Here is a 23490-nt window from a genome sequence, read left to right as displayed (position 1 = left end):
CTGCCAGGAGCCACCAGGAGCCACCAGTTCTTGCAAGAACAGTTGAGAAGGCATGAGCAGGATTGGGAGCAGGAGTGGGAGACCACCACACATAAAAAGAATGCAGGTGTCTAGGAGAACAGTAAAGTGGGCTAGCAAGCAGGATGTAGTGTGGTAGTTTGCATGGCTGTTTGTGCAAGAGAGTGAAAGGTGGACTGCTTTCTTCTCATTGGTGAAAAGAAGGGTGCAGCACTCTATTGAAACAGAAATGTTTAGCACCTGCCGTGATGGTTGGGCTAATGCAGCAATCCAGAATGGGGAGCCACAACTGTTCTGGGCTGACACATGCACACGGAGCTCCGGAGGAGAGACGGAGTTGCCCAGATCTTTAGAGGTACCCAAGGGCCTGAGGTAAGTTTGGGATGTCATAGGTGCAAGCGTGTCCAGCTTGATGAACTTTTTGTGCAGGTGACCAGATTGTGAGAGGAAATCATCAGGCTAAGAACCATTCAGCAATCAGAAAGAGATGGATGCAAGGCATCATGCATTGATATGGGCAAACTGACAGCTCTGCCTTGAGTTTCTGCCAGGGGCTGAAGTCAAGCAAGCTTTCAACTTTGAGGAGAAGGACTACAGAAACACACAAGATGAAGTAGACTAGACTCTAATCTGTGCTCAGAGCAGGAGTAGTCATGAAGCTGTTTGTGGGTGACACCAAGCTGGTGTAGTTCATACAACGGAAGCAAGGGTTGCCATACAGCATGATCTGGACAGTCTTGAGAGGTGGGCGCATGAACATTATGATCTTCAACAGTTGCAGATTATGATCTTAGATGGCTGGACTACATGATCTTATAGGTCGTTTCCAACCTTGTGATTCTATGATTCTATGATTCAATATGGCCAAGGGCAAGGTGCTGCACCGGGGTTGGGGCAATCCCAAACATCAGTACAGACTGAATGGATTGAGAGTAGTGCTACAGAGAGGGGTCTGGTGGGTGAAAAACAGAACGTGATTCAGCAATGCGCAGATTCAACGTGATCTAATGGGAGGTGTCCTTGCCCATGTCTCAGAGGTTAGATTAGATGAAGTCTTAAGGTCCTTTCCAACCCAAACCATTCAGTGATTCTATTCTAGAACAGATGCTTAAGCCTGAGGTAAGCACTGCACCTGAACTAAAGGCTAATGCAGTTTAATTCAAGATTTAACAATGTAGCAACGTGGTGAGGAAAATGCAAAAGCTCTGGAGGTGTTTGGAAGTTAATGATGCAGCAGTGCGGTAACGACCAAATTAAATTTTCAGTTCTCACTGCAAAAACACATTAAAACTAAACTATTTCAGGATAAGGCTGTCTCATGCAGCTTGGTGTACTACTACTCCTGTTTGATTTTCTTTTCTTTTTCTTTTTCTTTTTTTTTTTTTGTTTGTATGTTTTAAATGCCAGAGTGAGGAATTGTTGTTGTTTTTCTTGTTCATACTGCTAACTGGAATTTCTCTAAGGACAAAGAAAAAAGATGGAGTTCTGAGTTACTGAAAATATGGAGTAGATGTACAAAATGCAAGGAAGCTTCAATATAGAAGGTGTCAAATATTTTACTCAAGCTCCCTGAAGTCATAGATTAAAAAAAAAAGAATAACAAAATCACACACACACACAGGAAAAAAAAAAAAAAAAAAAAAGGAAAAATGCAACAAAAAAGATCAGACCATCAAAACAAAAAAGAAAGCTCTAGATTTTGTTTTTATAATATTTCTTAGATTTCAAAATTATGATTTTTGATACTAAGTCTACTTAATTACAGATTTCTGTACATGAATGCTATATTTTCTCTGACTCATTTAATTTAGAGTCTCATTTAGAGTAGACAGAAACTCAAAGATCCATTCTTAATCTTTTCTAAAAGTGGCTAATTTTGTACCTTCCCCAGAAAATCTAGATCAGACACTAATTTAAGAATAGGATCTGTGGCCTTATGAGCAGAAGTATTTTCCACCTGCAAAATTGCTACTTCTCTATTGAGTATAGCAAATGTCACATGTTTTTCTTCTCCCATTATGGAAGATGTATTCATTGAAACACATGAAATTGAAGAATTCCAGTGTAGTAATAAAGACTTATTATTTTTCAACTGTTTTGAGTATCAATACATTTATAATACCAACCAATAAAGATCTCCTGAAATAAAGCATGTTTACTATTCTATCTCAGGTATGTCATCATGTATTTTTTAGTAGTGTAGTGCTTCAAGGGAATAGTACAAGTCAAGAAGAACAATTGTGTGCTCAGAAGCCAAAACATTGTGAAAAAAATAGAAATAAATATTCTAAGTACAAAATAGAACTTGAAAATTATCTTCCAATTATTACAAAAATCATTGTATAAATATAATATATAATCATTTGTAACAAATCACTCATTAAAACCTACTGCATAATTACATTTGATATACAACTGCCCTTAATAATTCTATAGAAATCTCAGAATTTATTGTTGTGTAGTATAAATTCAAAACAACCATATCAAAGACTAAGATGATACAACTTGTTTTGTGCCATATCATACTGCCGTGAAAAGGCTCAACTAAACTAATTTTGCTCATACCAAAGTTGTGTTTATGCTGTACATTAATACTGATAAAAAATATGTAGTAATTTATCTGTTTAAGTGAGCGGAATGGAGCAATAAATATTAAACAAACAGACAAAAACAAGCAAACAGAAAAGCAAACATATGTAAATCTCAGTATTTCTCTTTTCCTCCTCTTATATAAAACACAAATTATAGCTAAACTAATACTACCAAGGGTTTCACATATCTTTATACATTTAAGTGCTCCAAATTTGGACAAATTTTGTCCATTAGGACAAAATGTTTGCAACCAAGAATTACTTAATACTTTCAGGACTTGGAAGTCCTGGTAACAAATGCTTTGTAGCGAGCATGGAACAGATCTAGAAATGCCTATTTTATTTTTTATCTTCTTTATTTATGTTATGAAACCTTTGTTTTATACGAAATACAAAGGGTATGTTTTTCAGCTTAAAATATTAATCTTCAGTAGCTCCATTCAGTTTTACATTCTTGAAAGATCTTTCACAGTACAAATACGTTTTAATCAGTTGTTTGTTTGTTTGTTTGTTTTCTTTTTATAGGTAATCTGTACTTAAAAAATTGATATGCTGGCATGAGAACCTAGCTGATCTCAAGAAAGTACCCTTTTCATCCAGATTGCTTCTGACAGAATGATTGGCCTATAACTCTGACACTCTGCACCATTGTTTACTAACTTAAATACGATGAATAAGATATTTTGAGACAATCAAACATCAACCAGGTTTAAATAAAATGTGTAGTTTTGTTAGAAGAAAGGCCTAAGCTTTCAAATGGAAGGAACAGTCGTGTTACTTTCAACCATCTATCACCGTTCCCAAACATACGAGTACGAAAATAAGTAACAACTCTCTGCTTTGCCTTAAAAGACATTTCTCCAATTTTTCCTTTTTTCTCCTTTTCCTCCCTATGTTCCCCTCTGGAGCATGTCCAAGAGATACGCTTTATGTTCCTATCGTAGTCTTTTCTCATTTGTGAGTCTTTTTCTATTGAATAAGTGAAAAGACTTATTAGAAACTGTGCTTATTGTTGCAAGTTCCGCTGATTAATCTCTAAGACCTTGTAACTCACTAATAATCTTTTCTCCTCATTCACAGGTATCTCATTTGGGGAATTTTTGTTTGTTTTTTTATTTTTTATTTTTTTCCCAAACAGTAAGGTATCTTTGTTCTACTTAGGATGAAGACCTTTGTTGGATCTCACAAAAGGAAAAACAGCTATAATAGGAACAGCAGCTGTACAAGTGACTGTTTTCTTTCCTGGTGAACTACCAGATTTGACCAATTGCAGTTGTTACAAACTGCTGTCATTTTTGCCTTATGGCATCAGTAACTATCTTTTAAGTACTAGGAGTGTCCTGTGCAAGGAAATAATCCTAAGAAATTTCCAGTATCACAGAATCATAGAATGGTTTGGATTGGAATGAACCTTAAAAATCCTCTAGTTCCAACCCTGTGTCCAACCCTGTGAGGTTGCCTCCTCCAGTTCAGGCTGCCCAAGGTCCCATCCAACCTGGCCTTGAACCTTGAGACTCCAGGGATATGGCACCCACAGTTTCTCAAGGCAATGTGTTCCAGTGCTTCACCACTCTCTGAGTAAAGAATTTCCTCCTAAAATGTAAACTGTCTCAGCCATTCGCCCTTGCCCTAAAACTATCAGACGTAGTAGAATGCTGGTTTCCATCTTTTTTGTATGCCCTCACTCCGACAGCTCCATATCTTTCCTGTGCTGTGAGCCCCAGACCTAGACGCAGTACTCCAGGAGGGGCTTCACAAAGCTACAGCAGAGGGAAAAATCACCTCCCCACCCCTCTGTTGGTGCAGCCCAGGATACAGTTGGCCTTCTTGCCTACAAGCACATGCTGTTGGATCATGTTCAGCTTTTTGTCCATTAGAACTCCCAAGTCCTCCACAGAGCTGGTCTCAGTGAGTTCTCACAGTCCACCTTCATATTTGGGATTGGTCCAGCCCAGCTTCCTTCTTCTTCCTTCTAAATACCTTCCACTTGTTGAATTTCATTAGGGTGGGGTCATTTTCAAGCCTGTCCAAGTCCCTCTGGATAGCATGTCTTCTTTCTGATGTGATGCACCACACAGCTTAGTGTTGGTCACAAACTTGAGCACATTCACCAACCAAGAGCTCAATGGAGATTTTTCATTAAACGAGGCTTAAAACATACAGATACTTCAAAAGATAATTAAAATGTTTCTATTATCATGAGCACAGAATATATTTAACGTAAATAATTGTGAATCAAATCAACTATTGATATGGAAGGCCTAGATGAGTTTAGCTTTTCTTATGAATCTTCAAAGTTTTATTTCAGCAAAATCACTATTTCTCTCTAATTTGCTGAGGTGCAGAATGTATCTTTATCTTTTGAGCAGCCTAAAAATATATATGTAATTTCACACTGGTCCCTATATATAAGGATGTAATTTAATTGGCAAGAAAATAAGGATGGCAAATTCAGAACTAGAAAGGGAAAGTTTTGTTCCCTCACCGGCTGGTCACAGAGAAAGCTTGTTTTCTCAGGAGCACTAAAAAAAAAACCTCAATTTGACAGCAGATCAGAAAAGGTGGTCACAGAATAAACAGTGCTGCTAACAGGAGCTGTCACCATGTTTAATGCTGATGAGTAATAATTAATGCGGATTCTTTCAAGCAAGACTTGTAGGCTCAGACGGTACTTAGTGATTCAGAAAGGAAGTGGAAAGTGAAAAAGAGAAACTCTGAATGTGAATTTACTCCCTGTGAAAGTCTGACAGCAATAGTCTAGGTAGCCTTCAGCAGCAATGAAGAAGAGACACAGATTGGAGGATGCATTTACTCAGGTTGAAGGATGCTTAAAAGATAAGAATATTCACAATTACTGGGTGTGAACAAAATACATTCTCATTCTCTACTAAACCTTTGTACCTGAGGGTAATTTAGATCCTGAAGGAAACTCTCAACTTTTTGGCTCATTCCTCTTTTATTTAGAAATTTTGTAGTAAAATCTTATGCGGTTTTACAGTCCAACTATATGGTGGCTGAGAAAAAGTTGATCTAGACAATGATTGAAAAGTATTAATTTGATACCTTCCATTTACCCAATAGTCTTCCATGCCAACAGTCTGGAGGAATATATTTTAATAATAATTAAGATGCATGGTTTAAGATGTAAGATTTAAGATATAAATCATGATATGGATATTTCATGTATCTTCTATGTACCTGTTATCTTCTATCTTATGTAATCTTCAAATTATGCAGTTCTCTTAAATTCTAGAGGAATGTATACCATGTAAGATCATAGCTTATGGCCAAATAATCTGTCATGCTGTGGGAATATTTATACACTTTGTAAATACAATACAAAAGACGATAAATGTCTTTTTTACAGTAATAACATTGATCCTTTCAACATAAGGATTGTACAACTTATAACAATATAGAAAGCAAAAGAGAAATAAGTTTTACAGCACTGACCTTGATACACAAATCTTTGTATCCAATAGAGGTTTGAACATAGTCCCACTGGTTTGGGGAGATAAAAGCTGAGCTCTTCCCAGATTCTTAGCTCTTGTAATGCTATAGCAATTCTAACCATAACTCTCCTAGTAGTTAGTAATAGTGCTCAGGGATGTCCTGTCTGTTAGATTCTCTGAAGAGCTATCAGTCAGGAAAATAAAAAGTATGTCTCATGAAGAATTTCTGCATGACCTACAGTATTTTACATGATTGATCCTTTACTTTGCTCAGACACGGCTCTTCCATTGAGAAATGTTTTGACATTGAATTGTAATACATTACAAATAAATAATAGCCATATGTGCACTGTCTGTAGGATACGTGGGTCTTGATAGTATGATCTAAGCAAGGATGACTTGGATCAGTTTTCTGGCAAAGCGATCAAAGAGTGAATTATGATTTAAGAATTGAATAAGATAATACCAGTTCTTCATTCCTTTTATTGAAGGCAGACCATATATTTCCCAATTTTAGATCATTTGTTGAAAATTATTTTTTAATTTATTACCAATTCCAAGTAAGTATTGACTAGTGAGAAATGAAGATAAATTAAAACAACACCTTCCCCCTAACTTCTTCCCAAGCTTGGCTGCACTTCACTTCCAGCTGCTCTACTACCCTGCACTCCAACAGGCACAAGGAGAATGGGAATGATGGCTGTGGTTACTTCATCACAGCTCCTTCCTGATATTCCTTCCTTCTGAGTTTCACCTGCTCTAGCGTGAGTCTTCTCCACAGGGCTTCTTCAGGATAAACCTGCTCTGGCATATGATCTTCCATGGGCTGCACTGTCAGTATCCTCTCTGATGTGGTCATTTCCATGTACCACAGGGGAATATCTTCTCTGGCTCATGGGGCACATCCTCTCTACCCTTCTTCCTCCAGTCTCGCCAAGCTGTTTCTCTCACATTTCTTTTTCATCTCCTACACAGCTGCTGTGCAATATCTCATACTTTCTTAAATCTATATTACCAGATCACCACCCCACCAGCATCACTGATGGTCTCAGCTATGGCTGCAGTGTGGTAGATGCAGGGCTGACCAAAAACAGCTAGATGGCTGCGTCTTATATGGGACAGCCCCAGTCTCTCACATAGGGTATTCCACAGCCCCCCTTCTACTAAAATCTTGCTAAATACATCTGATAAAATTGCTTATAGCCAGCATTCACTGAGTGATTTTGTCTCAGATAATTTTCAAAACCATAATATGGTAGTTTCCTTACCACAGGGAATATTTGTTCTGCATGGAGGTTTGATATGACATTGATATCCCTGAAGTATGAAGATGGTTGGACTAGATGATTTTGAAGGACCCTTTCAGCTGAACTATTGTATTTCATTTCATTTCATTCTGTTCCAGTTCTCCTTAAGGTTTGGTCTCAGCTATCACTACAAACCAAGATAAAAATGTTGTATTACAATTTTACATTTTGCCCCAGACAGTATCCTCATCTCAAGGAACTAAGAACATTACAGAGTGTAAACATTGTTGAATATAAAATTTAAAGCTGCACAGAGCACAGAAATAATGATTAATTGATTACTTGTGAGTTTTCTAGTGATAAAAAAGCAATAATTAAGCCAGTAATCAGAGAGACATATTAGCATAAATTACTATGATTAGCATAATAACAAAAATACCAACTAGATGATACCCTGAATCAGAGATAAAAAAACATGAGACTGCATTGTTTATTTGAGGACCCAAACTTCTTTTTAGTGTTTTACTTTTGATCTTTCACACCAGACATTTTCTGCATAGCTGCACCTAACTACGCTGCACTGAGATAGATAAGGACAGAGAGAAGATGTTCCATGCCACAGAAATGGGAGATGATGCATAACTGAAACTTGAGTGGTTCGGGCAGCCTGGGAAATTTCATGTTCTTCTTTTAGCTTAAGGTTAGTTTGGAACATGCCAAAGCTATTTCCCAGTACCTCAGCAATTATTTCTGCCCAGACACAAGGACTAGGAACTTGACATCTTAGTGCGTGTAATGAAAACTCACTTTATGACAGCTTCAAGACCTAAGCTTTAGACCATAAATGAGATATCATCAGACTTGCAATAAAATCCCTGAGTTAGCAAAACATCAGCACTTTGAAAATGATTCAGTTCAGCCCACCAGCTAAGAGGAGAATATGTTTGCTGCAGGAACATTCAAAGAAAACCAAGAGAAAATAGCTACTCAAAATGGTGAATTATTTTATTTGCATGATCTGCTTGGCAAGACATTAATTCATTCCTTTAAATAACCAATAAATATAAAGTGCCCTCCACAAAGCACAAAATAACCAAAGCATTCACAGACACTCTTAATCACTCCTGACAATAAACTTTTCCCATGAAGTGCATTTCACCCAGTGTGCAAAGCGCAGCTCCCAATTCTCAGTTAAATGCATTTAATAAAACTTAGTGAAACATTTATAAACTTAATGAAGCACTCGGGAAATTAAAATAAAGAAAAGCCAATCTCTTCCTAAGTGGAAACCAGACCATCTTACTGGTACCACCAAAATACCTGAAATAATGCTAATATTTTATTATGATTCCGGGCGCTAACCAGTGAGTTCTCAAGAGGTAGATCTGAGTATCATAGAAAATCCAGTTAGAGTAAATAAATATATCACAGACATGAATAATGCCAAACTGGCTCCAACCTATTGTTTGCCTAGCTCATTTTCTTACCACTGGCAGTGTCCTGTGCCAGATGGTTCTGAAGATGATGCAAAAAAGTGAGTATCAGAGAACTAAAGGATAGCCTGTTGCTATAAAATGGATATCCTGATTCTTTTACAGCTAGCTTGTCCTTTCGTCTTTCTTATATCTTCATGTATTTTTATGTATACATTAGCATCTCTGAAAGCTTCAGTCTTATATAGGTCCCAGTCGTGTATTCCTAGAGGCTTTCTATGCAAGGAGAAAGTGTAACTGCAATAAGATATTGCAATTGCTAGTAAAAGGTCATAAAATTTGTACTACATTTGGAAGAGGTTAGCACTGAGCTTTATCACTTTTTCTGTAAACTTTTCTTGACTTTCCTGAAGCAGATTTGTTTTTACACAGTTTAGCAATAACTGTTTTGAACAATTAGATGGCTGAGACTAAGTCATTTTGTTTTTAATTATCTTTCAGTTTTTTATATAAATAATTGCAAGAAGCAGTTACTTTGGAAAACAGAACATTACTTGAACACAGTGATGGAGCGTGGAGGTTTCAGACTCAGTATGAAAGCAGAAGCCTTTGAGGGGTGGGGACATAGGCTGTGGTGTAGAGGAGCACAGCACAGGATAACAACAGATGGGGCACAACCTTGGCTGCAAACAACTCACCTATGATCAGCTGAAAAATAAATAAATGAAGACCTGAAGTTGCACAAAATTAGTTTAGAAGCAAAGAGAACAAAACACAGATACTAAGATATTTAAAATGTACCATATATAGTGAACTCAGATATAATATCACCCTTCACACAGGCAAAGAAGGAATAAGGTGTACAGGCTTTGAGAAGAAGAAATCCTTTTACAAAAATATTAACAGTGGTTGAAGAACCAAGGAGAATTTCCATCCTTTACTTGCAGCAGGGAATGTGACCACTGAGGATAAGGATGGCTGATGTTCTCAAAGCCTTCTTTACATCTTCCTCTAATAGGCAGATCAATTATCCTCAGGGCACTTTATACCCTGATCTGGAAGTGAGGGATGCTGCAGAGAATTCATCCCCAAGTGATTCAGGGGGAGACAGTTAGAGATCTCCTCCTCCATCTGTCACAAGTCCATGGGACCAGGTGGGCTACATCCTAGGGTGCTGAGGGAGCTGGCAGAGGTGATTGGCAAGCTGCTTTTGGCCATCTACCAGAGCTCCTGGTTATCTGGAGAAGTCCCAGAGGACTGGAGGTTTGCTGATGTGACTCCCATCTACAAGAAGGGCCATAAGGAGGATCCAGGGAATTACAGCCTGACGTTGGTGCCAGGGAAAGTTATGGAGCAAATCATCTTGTGTCAGATCACATGGCACATGCATGGAGTCCAGGGCATCAGGCCCAGCCAGCACGGGTTCATGAAAGGCAGGCCATGCTTCACCAACCTCATCATCTTCTACGACGGGTGTCCAGACAGGTAGACGACGGAAAGGCTGTTGATGTAGTCTACCTAGACTTCAACAAAACCTTTGACATGGTCTCCCACAGTATTCTCCTGGACAATAGGTATACCTCCTGGATAGGTATACCCTTCTTTGGTAAGGAACTGCTGGAGGGCTGTGCCCAAAGGGTAGTTGTTAATGGAGTTCAGTCCAGCTGGCAGCCCATTTCAAGTGGTGCCCCACAGGGGTCAGTACTAGGGCCCATCTTGTTTAATATCTTTACTGATGACCTAGATGAGGGGATTGAGTGCACCCTCAGTAAGTTTGCAGATGACACCAAGGTGGGAGGTGGTGTGGATCTGCCTGAGTGTAGGGAGGCCCTTCAGAGGGATCTGGACAAACTGGATCGCTGGGCTAAGGTGAATGGGATGATGTTCAACAAGGCCAAGTGCCGGGTCCTGCACTTTGGGTACAACAACCCCATGCAGCGTTATAGCCTTGGGGACGAGTGCCTGGATGAGTGTGAAGAGGAAAGGGACCTGAGGGTGTTGGTTGATGCTTGGCTGAACATGAGCCGACAGTGTGCCCAGGTGGCCAAGAGGGCCAACGGCATCCTGGCCTGCATTAGAAATTGTGTGGCCAGCAGGAGCAGGGAGGTGATCATCCCCTGTACTCAGCACTAGTGAGGCCACACCTCAAGTGTTGTTTCAGTTTTGGGCCCCTCACTATAAGAAAGACATTGAGGCCCTGGAACGTGTCCAGAGAAGGGCAACAAAACTGGTGAGGGGTCTGGAGCACAAGTCTTATGAGGAGCAGCTGAGGGAGCTGGGATTGTTCAATCTGGAGAAGAGGCAGCTCAGAGGAGGCCTCATTGCACTCAGCAGTTGCAATAGGGAGGTTGTGATGAGGAGGGGCTTGGCCTCTTCTCCCAGACAACAAACAGGACATGAGGAAATGGCCACAAGTTGTTCAGGTTTAGATTAGACATAAGGAAAAACTTTTTCTCTCTGAGAGTGTCAGGCAGGAGGTCAGGAGGTGTTGGAGTCACCATCCCTGGTGGTTTTCAAGAGGGATCTGTATGAGATGCTACAAGACATCATTTAGTGGCTTAGCAGGTAGTAAAGGTTATAGGAAGACAGTTGGACGAGATCTTGTAGGTCCTTTCTGTTGCTTCTCGTTCTATCGCTGGTTACATGGGAGAAGAGGACGACTCCCAGCTCACTACGACTTCTTTTCTGGTAGTTATAGAGACCAGTAAGGTCTCCCCTGAGCTCCTTATCTCCAGACTGAACAATCCCTCTTCCCTCAACCATTCCTCATAAGACTTGTGTTCCAGACCCCTCACAGCTTCTTTGCCCTTCTCTGGACGCGCCCCAGGGCCTCAGTTTCTTTCCTGTAGGGAGGGGCCCAAAACTGAATGCAGTATGCAGGGTGGAGCCTCACCAGGTGATGAATACAGAGGGACAATCCCCTCCCTGCTTCAGCTGCCAACACTGCTTCTGATACAAGCCAGTATCCCATTGTCCTTCTTGGCCACCTGGCACACTGCTGGGTTATGTTCAGCTGAGTGTAGACCAATGCCTCCAGGCCCCAGGTCTTTTTCTTCCACATAGTCTTCCCGCCACTCTTCCCCAAGCCTGTAGTGTTGCTTGTTTTTTTTTGTGGACAAAATGCAGGACTCCACACTTGGTCTTGTTGAACCTCATCCCATTGGTCTCAGCCCAGCAATCCAGACTGTCCATATCCCTCTGTAGGGCCTTTCTACCCCTAGATGGATCAATACTTCTATCAGCTTGGTGTCATCTGCAAGTTTACTGAGGGTGCACTCAGTGCCCTCATCCAAATCATCAATAAAGATATTGAACAGAACAGTCCCCAGTACCAGCCCCTGGGGAACACCACCTGTGACCAGTTGCCAGTTGGATTTCAGTCCATTCACCTGGCCCTCCAGCCAGTTCTTTACCCAGCACCTGTCCAAGCCATGGGCTGCCAGTTTTTCCAGGAGAATGCTGTGGGAGACAGTGTCAAAGGCTTCGCTGAAGTCTATCCAGACTGTATCAGCAGCCTTTCATTCACTGTACTTAATTCTTGCATAGTCAGACTGTGTAACTTCACTTTGTGAAACTGTGATAATTTTTCAAGAAAAGGAAAGATCTCACTCTTACTGCAGTGATACACTCCTTATGCTGAATAGTTTTCATTCAGATCATTTTGACTCTTCTCTAGTTGTTTTCTGCCAGCTTGTACAAGCAACAGATGAGAAGATATCCAGGATTTCAGGGGGCATTTTCAGACTCAAATTTTAGATGAGCCTGAAAATTTTCTTCAGCAGAAAAGTTTCCACTATTGTTAATACATAATTAGCTTTGAATAAGATCAAGTGGGATGTGGCAATACAGTTTGCACATGCAGACACTTGATCCCATATTTTACAGAAATGGGCCTCATTTGCTGTCATCTAGCAAAGGCATAAAGTTTTCATATTTACAGCTTTATCCTGGTGTAACAGGGTCATTTCATGTCACCAGATTCACCCTTATGTTTTGTGACTACTATACGCAGCATCTGAAGCATGCCTTGTTCCAATACAGGATTTATGATGTGGGCTGGGCTCCTTGAGTTTAATTTGAACTTACCAGGCAAAAATCAATTATAAATCAAAACATCGTATTTCATTTTCTCCTAAAGTTTTAAAAATGTTTCCTTAAGGCCTGATTCTACAGTAGTTTTCAAATTAAGCTGCTTTACTCTTTGCTGGTCTAATGCAGTGACTGGGGAAGCTTCTGCATGATTATACAGTGGCTAAATGTAGCCCTTAATGATTTCTTACATGGGCATTGTCTCATAATGTTGAGCTAGGTTGTTGGTTTTTTTTTTTTTTTTTAGTTATATGTTTGTTTTTAACAGTTTCCTTAGTTCCTTATTTATATTGCTCTTTTTCCTATGGCACAACAACATGAATAACAGCCTTAGAACTTCCTCTCATTTTCATGCATGACTGGAATAGTATGTGTAATTGAAGCTAGAAGCGTAGGATCTCTGAGTAAAATATAGGTAGGTGTAAGCTGTTGAGATGCCTGAAGTTCTCTTCAGAACTATATTGTAAATAGAAGAAGCCTATGCTTCTATTAAAAAAAGATTAAATACATACGTGCTTAAAGTTTTACCAGATTAATGCCTCTGTTTATGTATGGGTGATTTCAGAGATCTGAAACATGCATTATCTTGTATCAGTATGACAAAAAGCTTGCTTACAAAGTCACTTCTACCTCTCATGAATTGCTCTCAGTTCAATGTCAAATGCCCTTGCTCATAGAGGGCTTACCAAATAGTGTATCTCAGCTCTTCATGTAATAGCTTTTAATAATTTTGTCCAAGAGATTACAGATTGCCTTTTGAAGAAAAAAGTAACTAGGCAAGTTCAATGGATATCTGTGTTCATATGTACATTGTGTAAAATCCAGCTATTTTAATAAGTAATCACATAATAATTTTAAGATAAATACAGGATGAAACTGAAGTGATAGAATCACTCTAGTTCAAGCTAATCAGAGAATTTGACATTTCATTTCTGTTACCTTTTTCTGATGAAGGAAAAACATCTTTGATTGATAGATTCCATTTACACAGGGATTTATTCAAAATAGCACTGGTACTTTCAGTCTACTTTTTTGTTTATTTTGACTTCTTAAACTGTAAAAGCTGAAAAATTGAACATGAAAATAAACGCTTCATAATTTCCTGAGTTTTTAACTAAAGCCTGATTGAGTAGAGTACAGTCTGACTGGCTAGAGTTTTGAGGTCTCTAATCTCTGGTCCAGTTAAACTTTTAACTAAGAATTTCCATTTCTTGTTTTGTGCTGGCAACTCAGCGTTTTAAAGCACCTAGCAGCTTGATCCACTTCTTAGCTTTACAGGTTCAAATATAAAAAAATAACTGTGATGCACCATCTAGAGCATTTCCCATTCATAGAGGTGACTGTGCCAAAACAAACGGTTCTTCAGATTCCGACATTTATCTTTCAAAGAAACAATAGCTAGTTGATTGTAAAACATGGATCCATTATTATATCACATTAATTGCTTCTATCATATCTCTATGGTGACGCAGGACTCAAAGTTTAGATGTAACTCTGTAGTATAGTGAGATAGGTGTTTATCACTTTTCTTACTTTGTATTCTATTGTTTTTTGATTTGTACTTAAACTGTGCACTGAGTTTTCAAGGAAATAACCTTTTGATGCTCAGAGTACCCTTCTTCATACCTATGTACTCTCCTGCACAAGCTGCCTACTCAGCTTGGGAAAAACGCAGCTTTTGCCTCTTCTCAGATGAAGCATCTGCCGAGTAAGCAATTTCACAATAAATGCAGTCATTTAATGAATACTTCAAGAAATAAAGACTCTTTCTCCAAATATTTGTAATGATAGAATTGTCTTGTGGCAAAGGAAATAATTCAGCAGTACATCCCCTTCTCCTATCAAATCTAGTTTAAATAGTAATAAACTCAGCAAGCTAATAATTAGTATTGTATATAATCTAATAAAATATATATTTTAATATTTTTTATTTTATATAAGCTAATAATCTCTATCAATATGTATCTGGTTATTATACCTATAGCCACTGAAGATATTTCTGAGTACTTTTACAAGCTGCCATTATTTCATTGCATATATTCAATCATTTGCCTGTCTTTATTTCAGTTTATAACAGTAGACAATAACACCAGTGGTGAATGCAAAGGGAAACAGAGTGCAAAGAAGCAGAGTGAGGATCTGAACTGTAGAATATAGTAAGCAGGGAATAATCATACACAGTGTCTGGATGGAAATGACTGTATGTATGTGTTCCTTTTCCACAAATATTTTCATACCTTAGTACAAAATTGTTCTTGTTGATTAAGTTCTTTACTGTTTTGCCCAGAATTTTTTGTTCTTTTTTACACACAAATAAATTATTTTCAGAAACACAGAAATACTTCAATTAGAAAAGTATGAAAATGGAAATACTGCTGGCACACGCTTGTAGCTTGAAAATCTGATAAATCCTGCATTTCTTTTCACTATTCACTTACAGTTTTCTTTTTTTCTTTTTTTTTTGTTTTGTGTTGCTTTGGTTTTTGTTTTGTTTTTTGGTTTTGTTTCAATGTTTATGGAGGTTAGTTTTGGTAAACTGAATGCCTTCATTATTCCCCGACCCCCCTGGTTCCAACTAGTTGATCACTAGTAGGCTAAAAATTTGTTTCATACGTTTAATTTGGCAAAAAAAATACAGTAAGTACTTTTTTTTTTCCCTCCAGGTAAATGCCCTCTGGATTATTACTTAATTATTTTATTTTTTTTATAATATTTTAGTGTAATAAATGATTATTATACATACATATATATATATAATCCAGATGTATTGTACAATAATTAAATGATGCCTGTCTGGAGACTGCTTTGGCTTATTCTTCTTTCTGTACACATATTTAGGTCTCAAGAAGAACTTTCCATCTCAAGAAAGATATTTAAAAACAGAAAGAGTAAATAGTCATTAAGTATTTTAGAAAGGAATTAGTAAGAGGGGCAAAATATTTCAGGTGATTTGATACATCATAGCAATATTTTTTCTTAGTGAAGGAATAATATGTCTGAGTGCTTTATTTACCACTGCCTCATATTTATATTCTAACTTTTACTTTCTATGAGCATAATAGGACTCCTTGCTTTTTATTCAACTTGTTACACCATGATCTTTCTATCATTTATAAAGACTGCAAGATGTAATGATTAGTAAAACCAATTGTCTATTTCTATGTTTCATTATATACCAAAGGAGAGACCTGATGATAAGAACAGAAATAGGAATCATAACCAAGAAGGTCATATGTCACTTTTTGGCCTAGTTCATCATATCCATGCAATAGCAAGCCAGAATTTTGACACTGACAACTAGTCTGAGATACATTATTTGTCAGTAAAAGAAAGTTGTGATTGGAAACCAAACAGGAATTCATCTAGAATGTGACTTATGGAAAAATATGCTAACTTTAGTCCCACTGAGCTTCCTAGTACAGTAAGAGAAATTATCTGAATGTTTGTTGATGAAAGAGTAATCCTTACAAATATATGGTGAAATCAGGCAGGAGAGGAGTCACTAAAGAAAAGAAGATCCTTCTTGGCTATAGAATTTTCTAAGTGTTTCTGAGCTTCTGTTTTATTTTGCTCACTAATAATCATGAAACTTAGTATTTCTTGCGCTACTGTGGGCTACATAGAAACAAAGCCTAACTTCAGATTGGGTTGTGACTCAGAATTAAATTGTGAAAGAACTAATTCAATGTTTACCAAATTTATTTTAATTGAAATTAAATGAAGTTTAATTCTACAATTAAATTCTAAACCTTCAGTTCTGAGTGATTTTTTTTTTAATCTTTCTGTGCTTGCACATAGGCTGGATGTTGTGTTGAGGGACATGGTTTAGTGGGAGCTACTGGGAATAGGTGAACGGTTGGACTGGATGATCTTGAAGATCTTTTCCAACCTTGGTGATTCTATGATTCTATGATAATGTACTAGTTTTATATGCAAATTCTTTCCCATTGAAAACAAAATCAAAACAAAAACAAACAAACAAATTGACCTTTACATCATGGGCACAAATTCATATTTCACTAACATGGTGCCACTAAAAGAATTTGTATAAATTTCCCTCACTTTATTCTCTACTTACTAACAGACTACAGACAGCAAAGACATTTGCATTATTCTCCTCTGGCATTATGTAGCAGAACTTTCTTGGAAGTGCCACATTCTGCCATCCCAGATATAAGTTTCATGCCAGAACGTATAAACTATCAAAGAACCTAATTCTGATCAACAGGTAGGCACATTTATTTCATCTCATTAATAGATTAAACTGTTTTATTTTTAGAAAATGTTTTATATTGAATTTGAATCTTGACAGCATGAATGATGCTTAGGGAAGTAGTTGAAAACAGGTATTTCAAGGTGAACATTTCAGAGTGTGTCCTTGGACAATAGTATGCATGTGCTTTAATATTTATTCTTTCTATAAATACACAAAATATTCAGGCACAGTAAAGGATTATGGAGACTTCTGAAAACTTTTGTGAAGATGGTTTTCTCTTTTGTAAGGTGAATAAGATCAGTTGCATAGATAGATTTTCACCTGTCTGCTGTTGAGAGAATGCAACCTTTCATTACTGTGCACCTCACACTGTCCATCCTAAAACACTCAATATTGCAACTCTAGGAGTCAGTATGACATGTTAAGCAGCTTGAAAAGGGCAAGCCTTTTCAAGTCTCAGAGGTTTAGCAAGTGAAGCATTGCTACTGTTGTCACTTCTGCTCAGAATAAACATTTAGACCTAATTCCTAAGAAGAAAATATTCCACAGTTTAGACTTTTCTGTGTTTTCTGTTGAAACCATGAGTCACTGTATTTTATTTACCTGCAACGTGTGTTCAACACACACAAAAGTATATCAAGATTACTGCTTTTGTGTAAGAAGAAAGAATCCCACAGCATTTCTTTTTAATAACTGTTCAGCTACAAAATTTTATTGGTATCCTTCTATGTTCCCTCTAGAGGATGTAATGCACAAAAGCATTGCCACGGAACATATAAAATTACAAATGAAATTTATTGTAAAAAGTAGAATGTCTTCTAGACTGGTGTCAGTATTTATTTCATTCATAAACCAAAACTGCAGGTATAATATATTCATTGTCAGCAAGTTCATGTGTGTAAATTGCCATCCAACAGTATTGACTGATATAAGACAGATATTGAAAAGACAATTTAAATTTACTCTTCCAAACATAAACTGTTCCACAAAAGCACTGTAAAAACTCCTTCAAGGTTTTGTGTTGTGCTTCACATTTATGGTTAACTACATAATTTGGTTGTGTCATAATCCACTGTGTTTGGCAATTTGGCATTAAATGCCTGCAAAGCAGATTGAATTCTCACCACTTCACTGGTAGACAGTTTGAGTCTATGACGGAGCAAGCAAGAGAAGAGGTCTAGACGACGTTGACCAGGTGGAGAGAGTTTATTTACACGATCACGTATCTCTAACAGCTGCAAAAGTGCGGAGTCCTGTGATCCCTGAGTATAGGGGTAGTCCAGCTGCAAAATCAAGTCTCTAATTGCTTCTGGGTCAAAGTGCATGCTGTAGCCAAACACTTGGATGTTATTGATTTTCATGTAGCCCAGATTTCTTGAGGGATCAATAAATTCCAGGGGTTCATAGTAGATGCTTTCGTTGCCATTTGGACCATTTGACTTTATTCGACTCCTCAAATAGATGTGTACTGTTTCAAAAAATGTCTTCCACTTGTTGCCCAGAGTCAGTGTCCAATTATAACACTGAAGGGGTAAGTCCAACTTAGTCCGCTCCCAGTCTGGGAAATTATTTTCATTCACAGGCATAAACCAGCTCTCAGAGTGGCTGCCCCCAAAAGGGTTGACATAAACAGCAAGAACAGGCTCTAAGGTGCTGTTTTTAGTTAGGCAGATTTGAAGAGAGAGGCCTAGTATCATATGGACCAGGCTAGACTTGTACTTGTTACTCTTAAGAGTAAGGAGCATTCGCTTGCGCCAAGAAGGATCAAACCAGTTGTTGAGGCGCATGTCATTGCTGATGAAAATTGCATGCACCTCAATTCTCCGATCTGTCTTCTGCAGTAAATACTTCATTTCCAGGTCCTGAAGGTCAGTCTCAAACCCAATGTAGTGCTCTGTTGATTCTGCCACTTCAGGCTTGCAAATCCCCTGGCTTAGCATGTATCCAGCATTACAGCTTCCACAGCGGGTACGATTGTCAGGAGCGCAGCTCAGACAAGCAGAGCCATCTCCAACTGTGCAGGGAAGGAACCCATGGCAGGCAACCTGGTCATTAGGGCAGGTGCATGTGTGGGTCTCTTCAGAAAAGCTTCCCAGAAGGCCATTTTCATTGCAGTAGAGAAAGGATTGGATGCGGTTGAGCCAATAGTTGGAGGATCTGCAATTTTAAAATAATGTATTTTAGCACAAAGAGAGACCTGAAAACAATAAATACAACCTTGCAATGTTTTTACCAGAAAGAGAAAGATGAAAGTGTTTTTAGTAACAGATGAAGGCACTATGAACATAACTGAAGTCAAATGACAGCATCTGCTGTCAAGTAAATACACATATAAATTGCCTTTTAGCAATGCAAAACCACAAAAAAGAACTTTCCTTATAAACTTGCACAATAGGAACATTTGGATCATGTATTTTCTCTGCATCTCTGTCAAGAAAGCCTGTCAGAGTCATTTTTTCTGTACCTGTCTTCAGATTAACATCTTGAAATGCTATATAGTTGAAATTTCTTTTCCTCTTACTATTTGCGCAGGGAGGTGCATGACTTTGTACAATCAAGCTGTTTTGTTATGAAGATTTTTGTAAGCCTGAAAGCCTTCTTGTTTCTAGTTGTAACTGCTTTGATTTACAGCTAGTGAGGAATGGAGTGACCAAAATACTTACCTGTAAGGGCAAGTAGGGCCTCACTAAAACAGATTCAGTCTTAATTCTTCAAATTAATTCCAATACAATAACATAATCATAGAATCACATACAGGCTTGGGTTAGAAGGAACCTTGAAGATCACGTAGTTCCTACCACTGCCATGGGCATGGCTCCCATATCCCTATGGGAAGCTGGTGGTGACCATGCTGTGTTTACTTTTCATCTTCTGAGATGAAATTAAATGATTGTTTTAATGTTTTTCTTGTCAACTTATTTTAGTTTCACAAGAAACAACAGACACTGTGAGAACACACTGAAACCAGTAATTTAGTCTGATGAGGTACAATTGCTAGCAGAAAGGCATTGTAAGAAACACAGTTACATGGACTTGGACAAGTGTTATCTCCTTTCTTGTCTGTACTTTTCATTCCTTTTTAGTAATTCTTGCAGTGCAGAGCTTAAAGAACTTGTTTTTGGTGCTGCAGTCTGTTCTACCGTTGCCATGTGAAAAAAAAAAACACATAAAAATAAAAACCCGTGCAATCATTTTAGACTCTGGTGAACTCTATTTTCTGGTTTTGGGCTTTGGGGGTTCTTCTTTTTGGTTGGTTCTATGCTATTCCCAGCCCCTTTCATTTTTCTTTTGTACATTTTGTCTATTCTTACTTTTATGGAAGTATATACAATAAGACATATATATACAATAATACATGACTTAAATGCCTAAATAATTTGAGTCTCTGTGCTTAGTTGAAAGTTAAAATGAAGAAAAAATGCTTGGAAAGTTTACTACTTTCCTGAATAAAAACAGTGCATCCATTCTACAAAGAAATGCAATGTCACAACATAAATGTTACTCCAAAACTAAGTAGAATTTAAAACGAATAGATTTCCAAGGTAGAATCAAAGTTCCCAGGTACTGTGTCTGGCTCATTTTGACAGTAATCTATGCCCACAGCGTTTGCTCTGGCAACTCAAAGTGCATTTTGGGTATGTTACTACCTCAATTCCTCTTATGTGTTGAACATGGCAGCCAGCCTATGTCTCCCATGGTCTGTCATATTATTGTTAGGCCTATAGTGCATGACAGCAGTCAAAACAGAGAAGACTACTGTGTGAAAAAGTGAAAATATCCTTCCAAAGGTTTCCTGTTGTAGCTTTATCCTAACTCAGAATCACAGAATGGCAGAGATTAGAAGGGAACTCTGGAGGACATCTGATCAAACACTCCTGCTCAAATATAGACACTCAACACCTTATAGGTTCAAGTACCTATGTAATAACTGATACTTACTCAGATTCCAAAAGACGTTAGATGAATATAGAAAAATGCTTTTTTGAAGAAAACAAAAAGCCAAAAAAATAAAACCTTTCCTTCAGATCTTTGTGTAATGCCATTTACTTCAGAGTACACTTCTTTAAGATCTTACCTTATTTTTATTTGTTATCTTGGACAGATAACCGGACGGATTTCAAGGATGTGTCTCTTTCATCTCCAGGTTTTCAGCTTACTAACTGGATGTTAACATTGTTCATGGTTTAAGACTAGTTCATACCACATGACTACTGTATCAAGGCAGTGTTCTCATACGTCTAACAGCTCATGTTGCTCAGATTTGTAAGAGTGAATTTGAGCATCCTCTCCCACTTCTCTTGAAAGCAAAAGTGCTATGTCTTTGAAAAGTTATGTTATATATCAGTAGTACATTTCCAGAAATATATTTTAAAAATGCTTAACAAAGACCAGCTCTGAGTGTGCAGTTATAAATTTGAATTCAGACCAGTAGAGGATAAACATAAGAAGACAATCTAAAGATTTTTTTGTTTTTGACAAAGCACTGACCAAAGAGACTAAATCTGCTTGGATCACTCACAAAAAACATCAGCCATGCTATGTAGTTTGTAGAACCTAAGGATACTCCCGCATTCTGCATTACATTTGCATTCTAGTCAGATAAATGCTCACTGTGCCTGAGATGCAAAGCTGAACAAAGTCATGCAATTGAATCAGTTTCTCAGCAGAGAAACTCGGATTTTGCATTGTGTTAGTATGGACAAGAAATTTCTGCATTCCTGCTGGCTTGGAGCCCAGGCAGAGATATTTTTCACCTACACAGTAGCTATGATTTTTGGAGTCTGATTTTAGATACTCTCTGATAGATTTGTGGGTAGTACTTTGTGGAGGTATATATTTGTCATTGGATAGGTTCTAGCAGTGGAAAATGGTCCTTGGTGATCTGAGGCTGCTCTGTGTGAGGAGAGTGGCACAGAGGGAAGGACAGATTGCAGCCACCTGCTCCTCATCCTTCTGTACTGCCTGGGGCAGGAGGAAGTAGATAAGTTGGGAGAGGAGTGAAGTTGCATCAGGAAAGATATGTGTGTGAGAAGGTATCCAGCTTATCCTGGCTGTTAAGCTCCCATTTTGGACAGAATAAAGGAGGATGACTCCTTCGGTGGACATGCCTCAGAATGAATAGATTGGACAAGTGTGCCCTGAACACACAGAGTGAGCTAGACAGAAAGAGAACAGAGTTCGCAGAATGATTGCAGACTGATGAAGAGAGGGACTGATGAAGAGCTGGGAGAGCAGGAAATAAATTGTCTTGGTCCACAGAGGAGAGGGAAGGAGGGAAACCTAGTGAGGAAGATTATATTGTAGGAAGAGGAGGATTTTAAGTTGCTGGAATAAGTTTTTTGAAATTAACAAAATTAACGTACAGGTAAATGTTGATTGGACTTCAATAAATCCTATCTCTAGGCACACAGTTTTTAGAACTTTTTTCCTTATTAAAGATCTAGTCTACTGCTTCTGTTATCATGACCAGCAAAATGTTATAATGTTATTATTGTTATTATAATGTTCTGTTATTATGACCAAAAAAAAAAAAAAAAGACACTTTTGTTCTTTTAACACTTAATGAGCCTATCCTCCTTTTTCTACTAAGGGATAGAATGAGCAGTCTAAAAATCTTCATAAAGTTACACAGGTGAATGAAACTTTAGCTGCAAATTTATAACTTGAAATGTAGTTTTTAAAACAACTAAATCTTTGCTCAAGAGAAACAAGAACTTTAAGAGGGAGATACCATTTTTTCCTAACAAAAATTCAAAACAACAACCTTCTATTACGTTTACTTTATTTTGATTTTGTTTACCTTGTTTTAACAGACAAAATTTCAAGAAGTTCTAGTTGCATTTTGCTCTGATCAGTTTACAAGCAGAAGTTCTTTTTAAAAAAAAAATTGAAATTGAAATTTATTTGATCATTTTTTGTTTTGTATTGTTTTGTTTTTAATTTGTAATTAAGAAATACTACTGCTCTTTCTAAAGGTATTGCTTTTTCTCAAGTAAATTAAGAAAATTAAGAGAAAATAAACAAAATGTCAGGAATACCTACTTTATGTGAGCAACTCACCTTTAATTAGAAGAATATTAAGAAGAAAACAGAAAACAATTTTAAACTGAAAGAGGGTAGATTTTTATTAGATATAAGGAAACAAGTATCTCGTCAAAAGTTGTCAAGGCACTGCAACACGTTGCCCAGACAAGTTGTAGATGTTCCATCTCTGGAAATATTCAAGGCCTTTGAGCAATCTGAGGTGCCTCTGCCCATGGTAGGTGGTTGGACTAACTGAATTTGAAAAATCATTTACAACCTAAATCATTCTATGACTTTTAAGTATCATGACTTTTACAGCTTCATGATTTACAGTTCTGCCCTTCCTTAATGCCTATAGCCAATAGAAGCAAATTGAGTCTCTAATGCCTAAAAAAAAGACAAACTTCCTGAGTGATGTAT

At 37.7% G+C, this 23490-nt stretch overlaps 1 protein-coding gene across 4 annotated transcripts in view; it reads right to left on the bottom strand.

Moving 5' to 3' along the window:
* Nucleotides 1-17086: 17086 nt before the first annotated feature.
* The window catches only part of BRINP3 (BMP/retinoic acid inducible neural specific 3), a 200619-nt gene continuing 194215 nt past the window's right edge, over nucleotides 17087-23490 (bottom strand). For all 4 annotated transcript variants that reach the window (XM_048946377.1, XM_048946380.1, XM_048946378.1 and 1 more), the window contains one exon: nucleotides 17087-19203. In XM_048946377.1, coding sequence (XP_048802334.1) covers nucleotides 18087-19203 — 1117 coding nt within the window. In that variant the 3' untranslated portion in view covers nucleotides 17087-18086. The remainder of the gene's footprint in view (nucleotides 19204-23490) is intronic.

This window comes from Lagopus muta, chromosome 5, assembly GCF_023343835.1.
Source record: "Lagopus muta isolate bLagMut1 chromosome 5, bLagMut1 primary, whole genome shotgun sequence".
Lineage (NCBI taxonomy): Eukaryota > Metazoa > Chordata > Aves > Galliformes > Phasianidae > Lagopus > Lagopus muta.
Note: the sequence above shows the minus strand (reverse complement) of the source record. Positions and strands in the feature narration are given on the sequence as shown.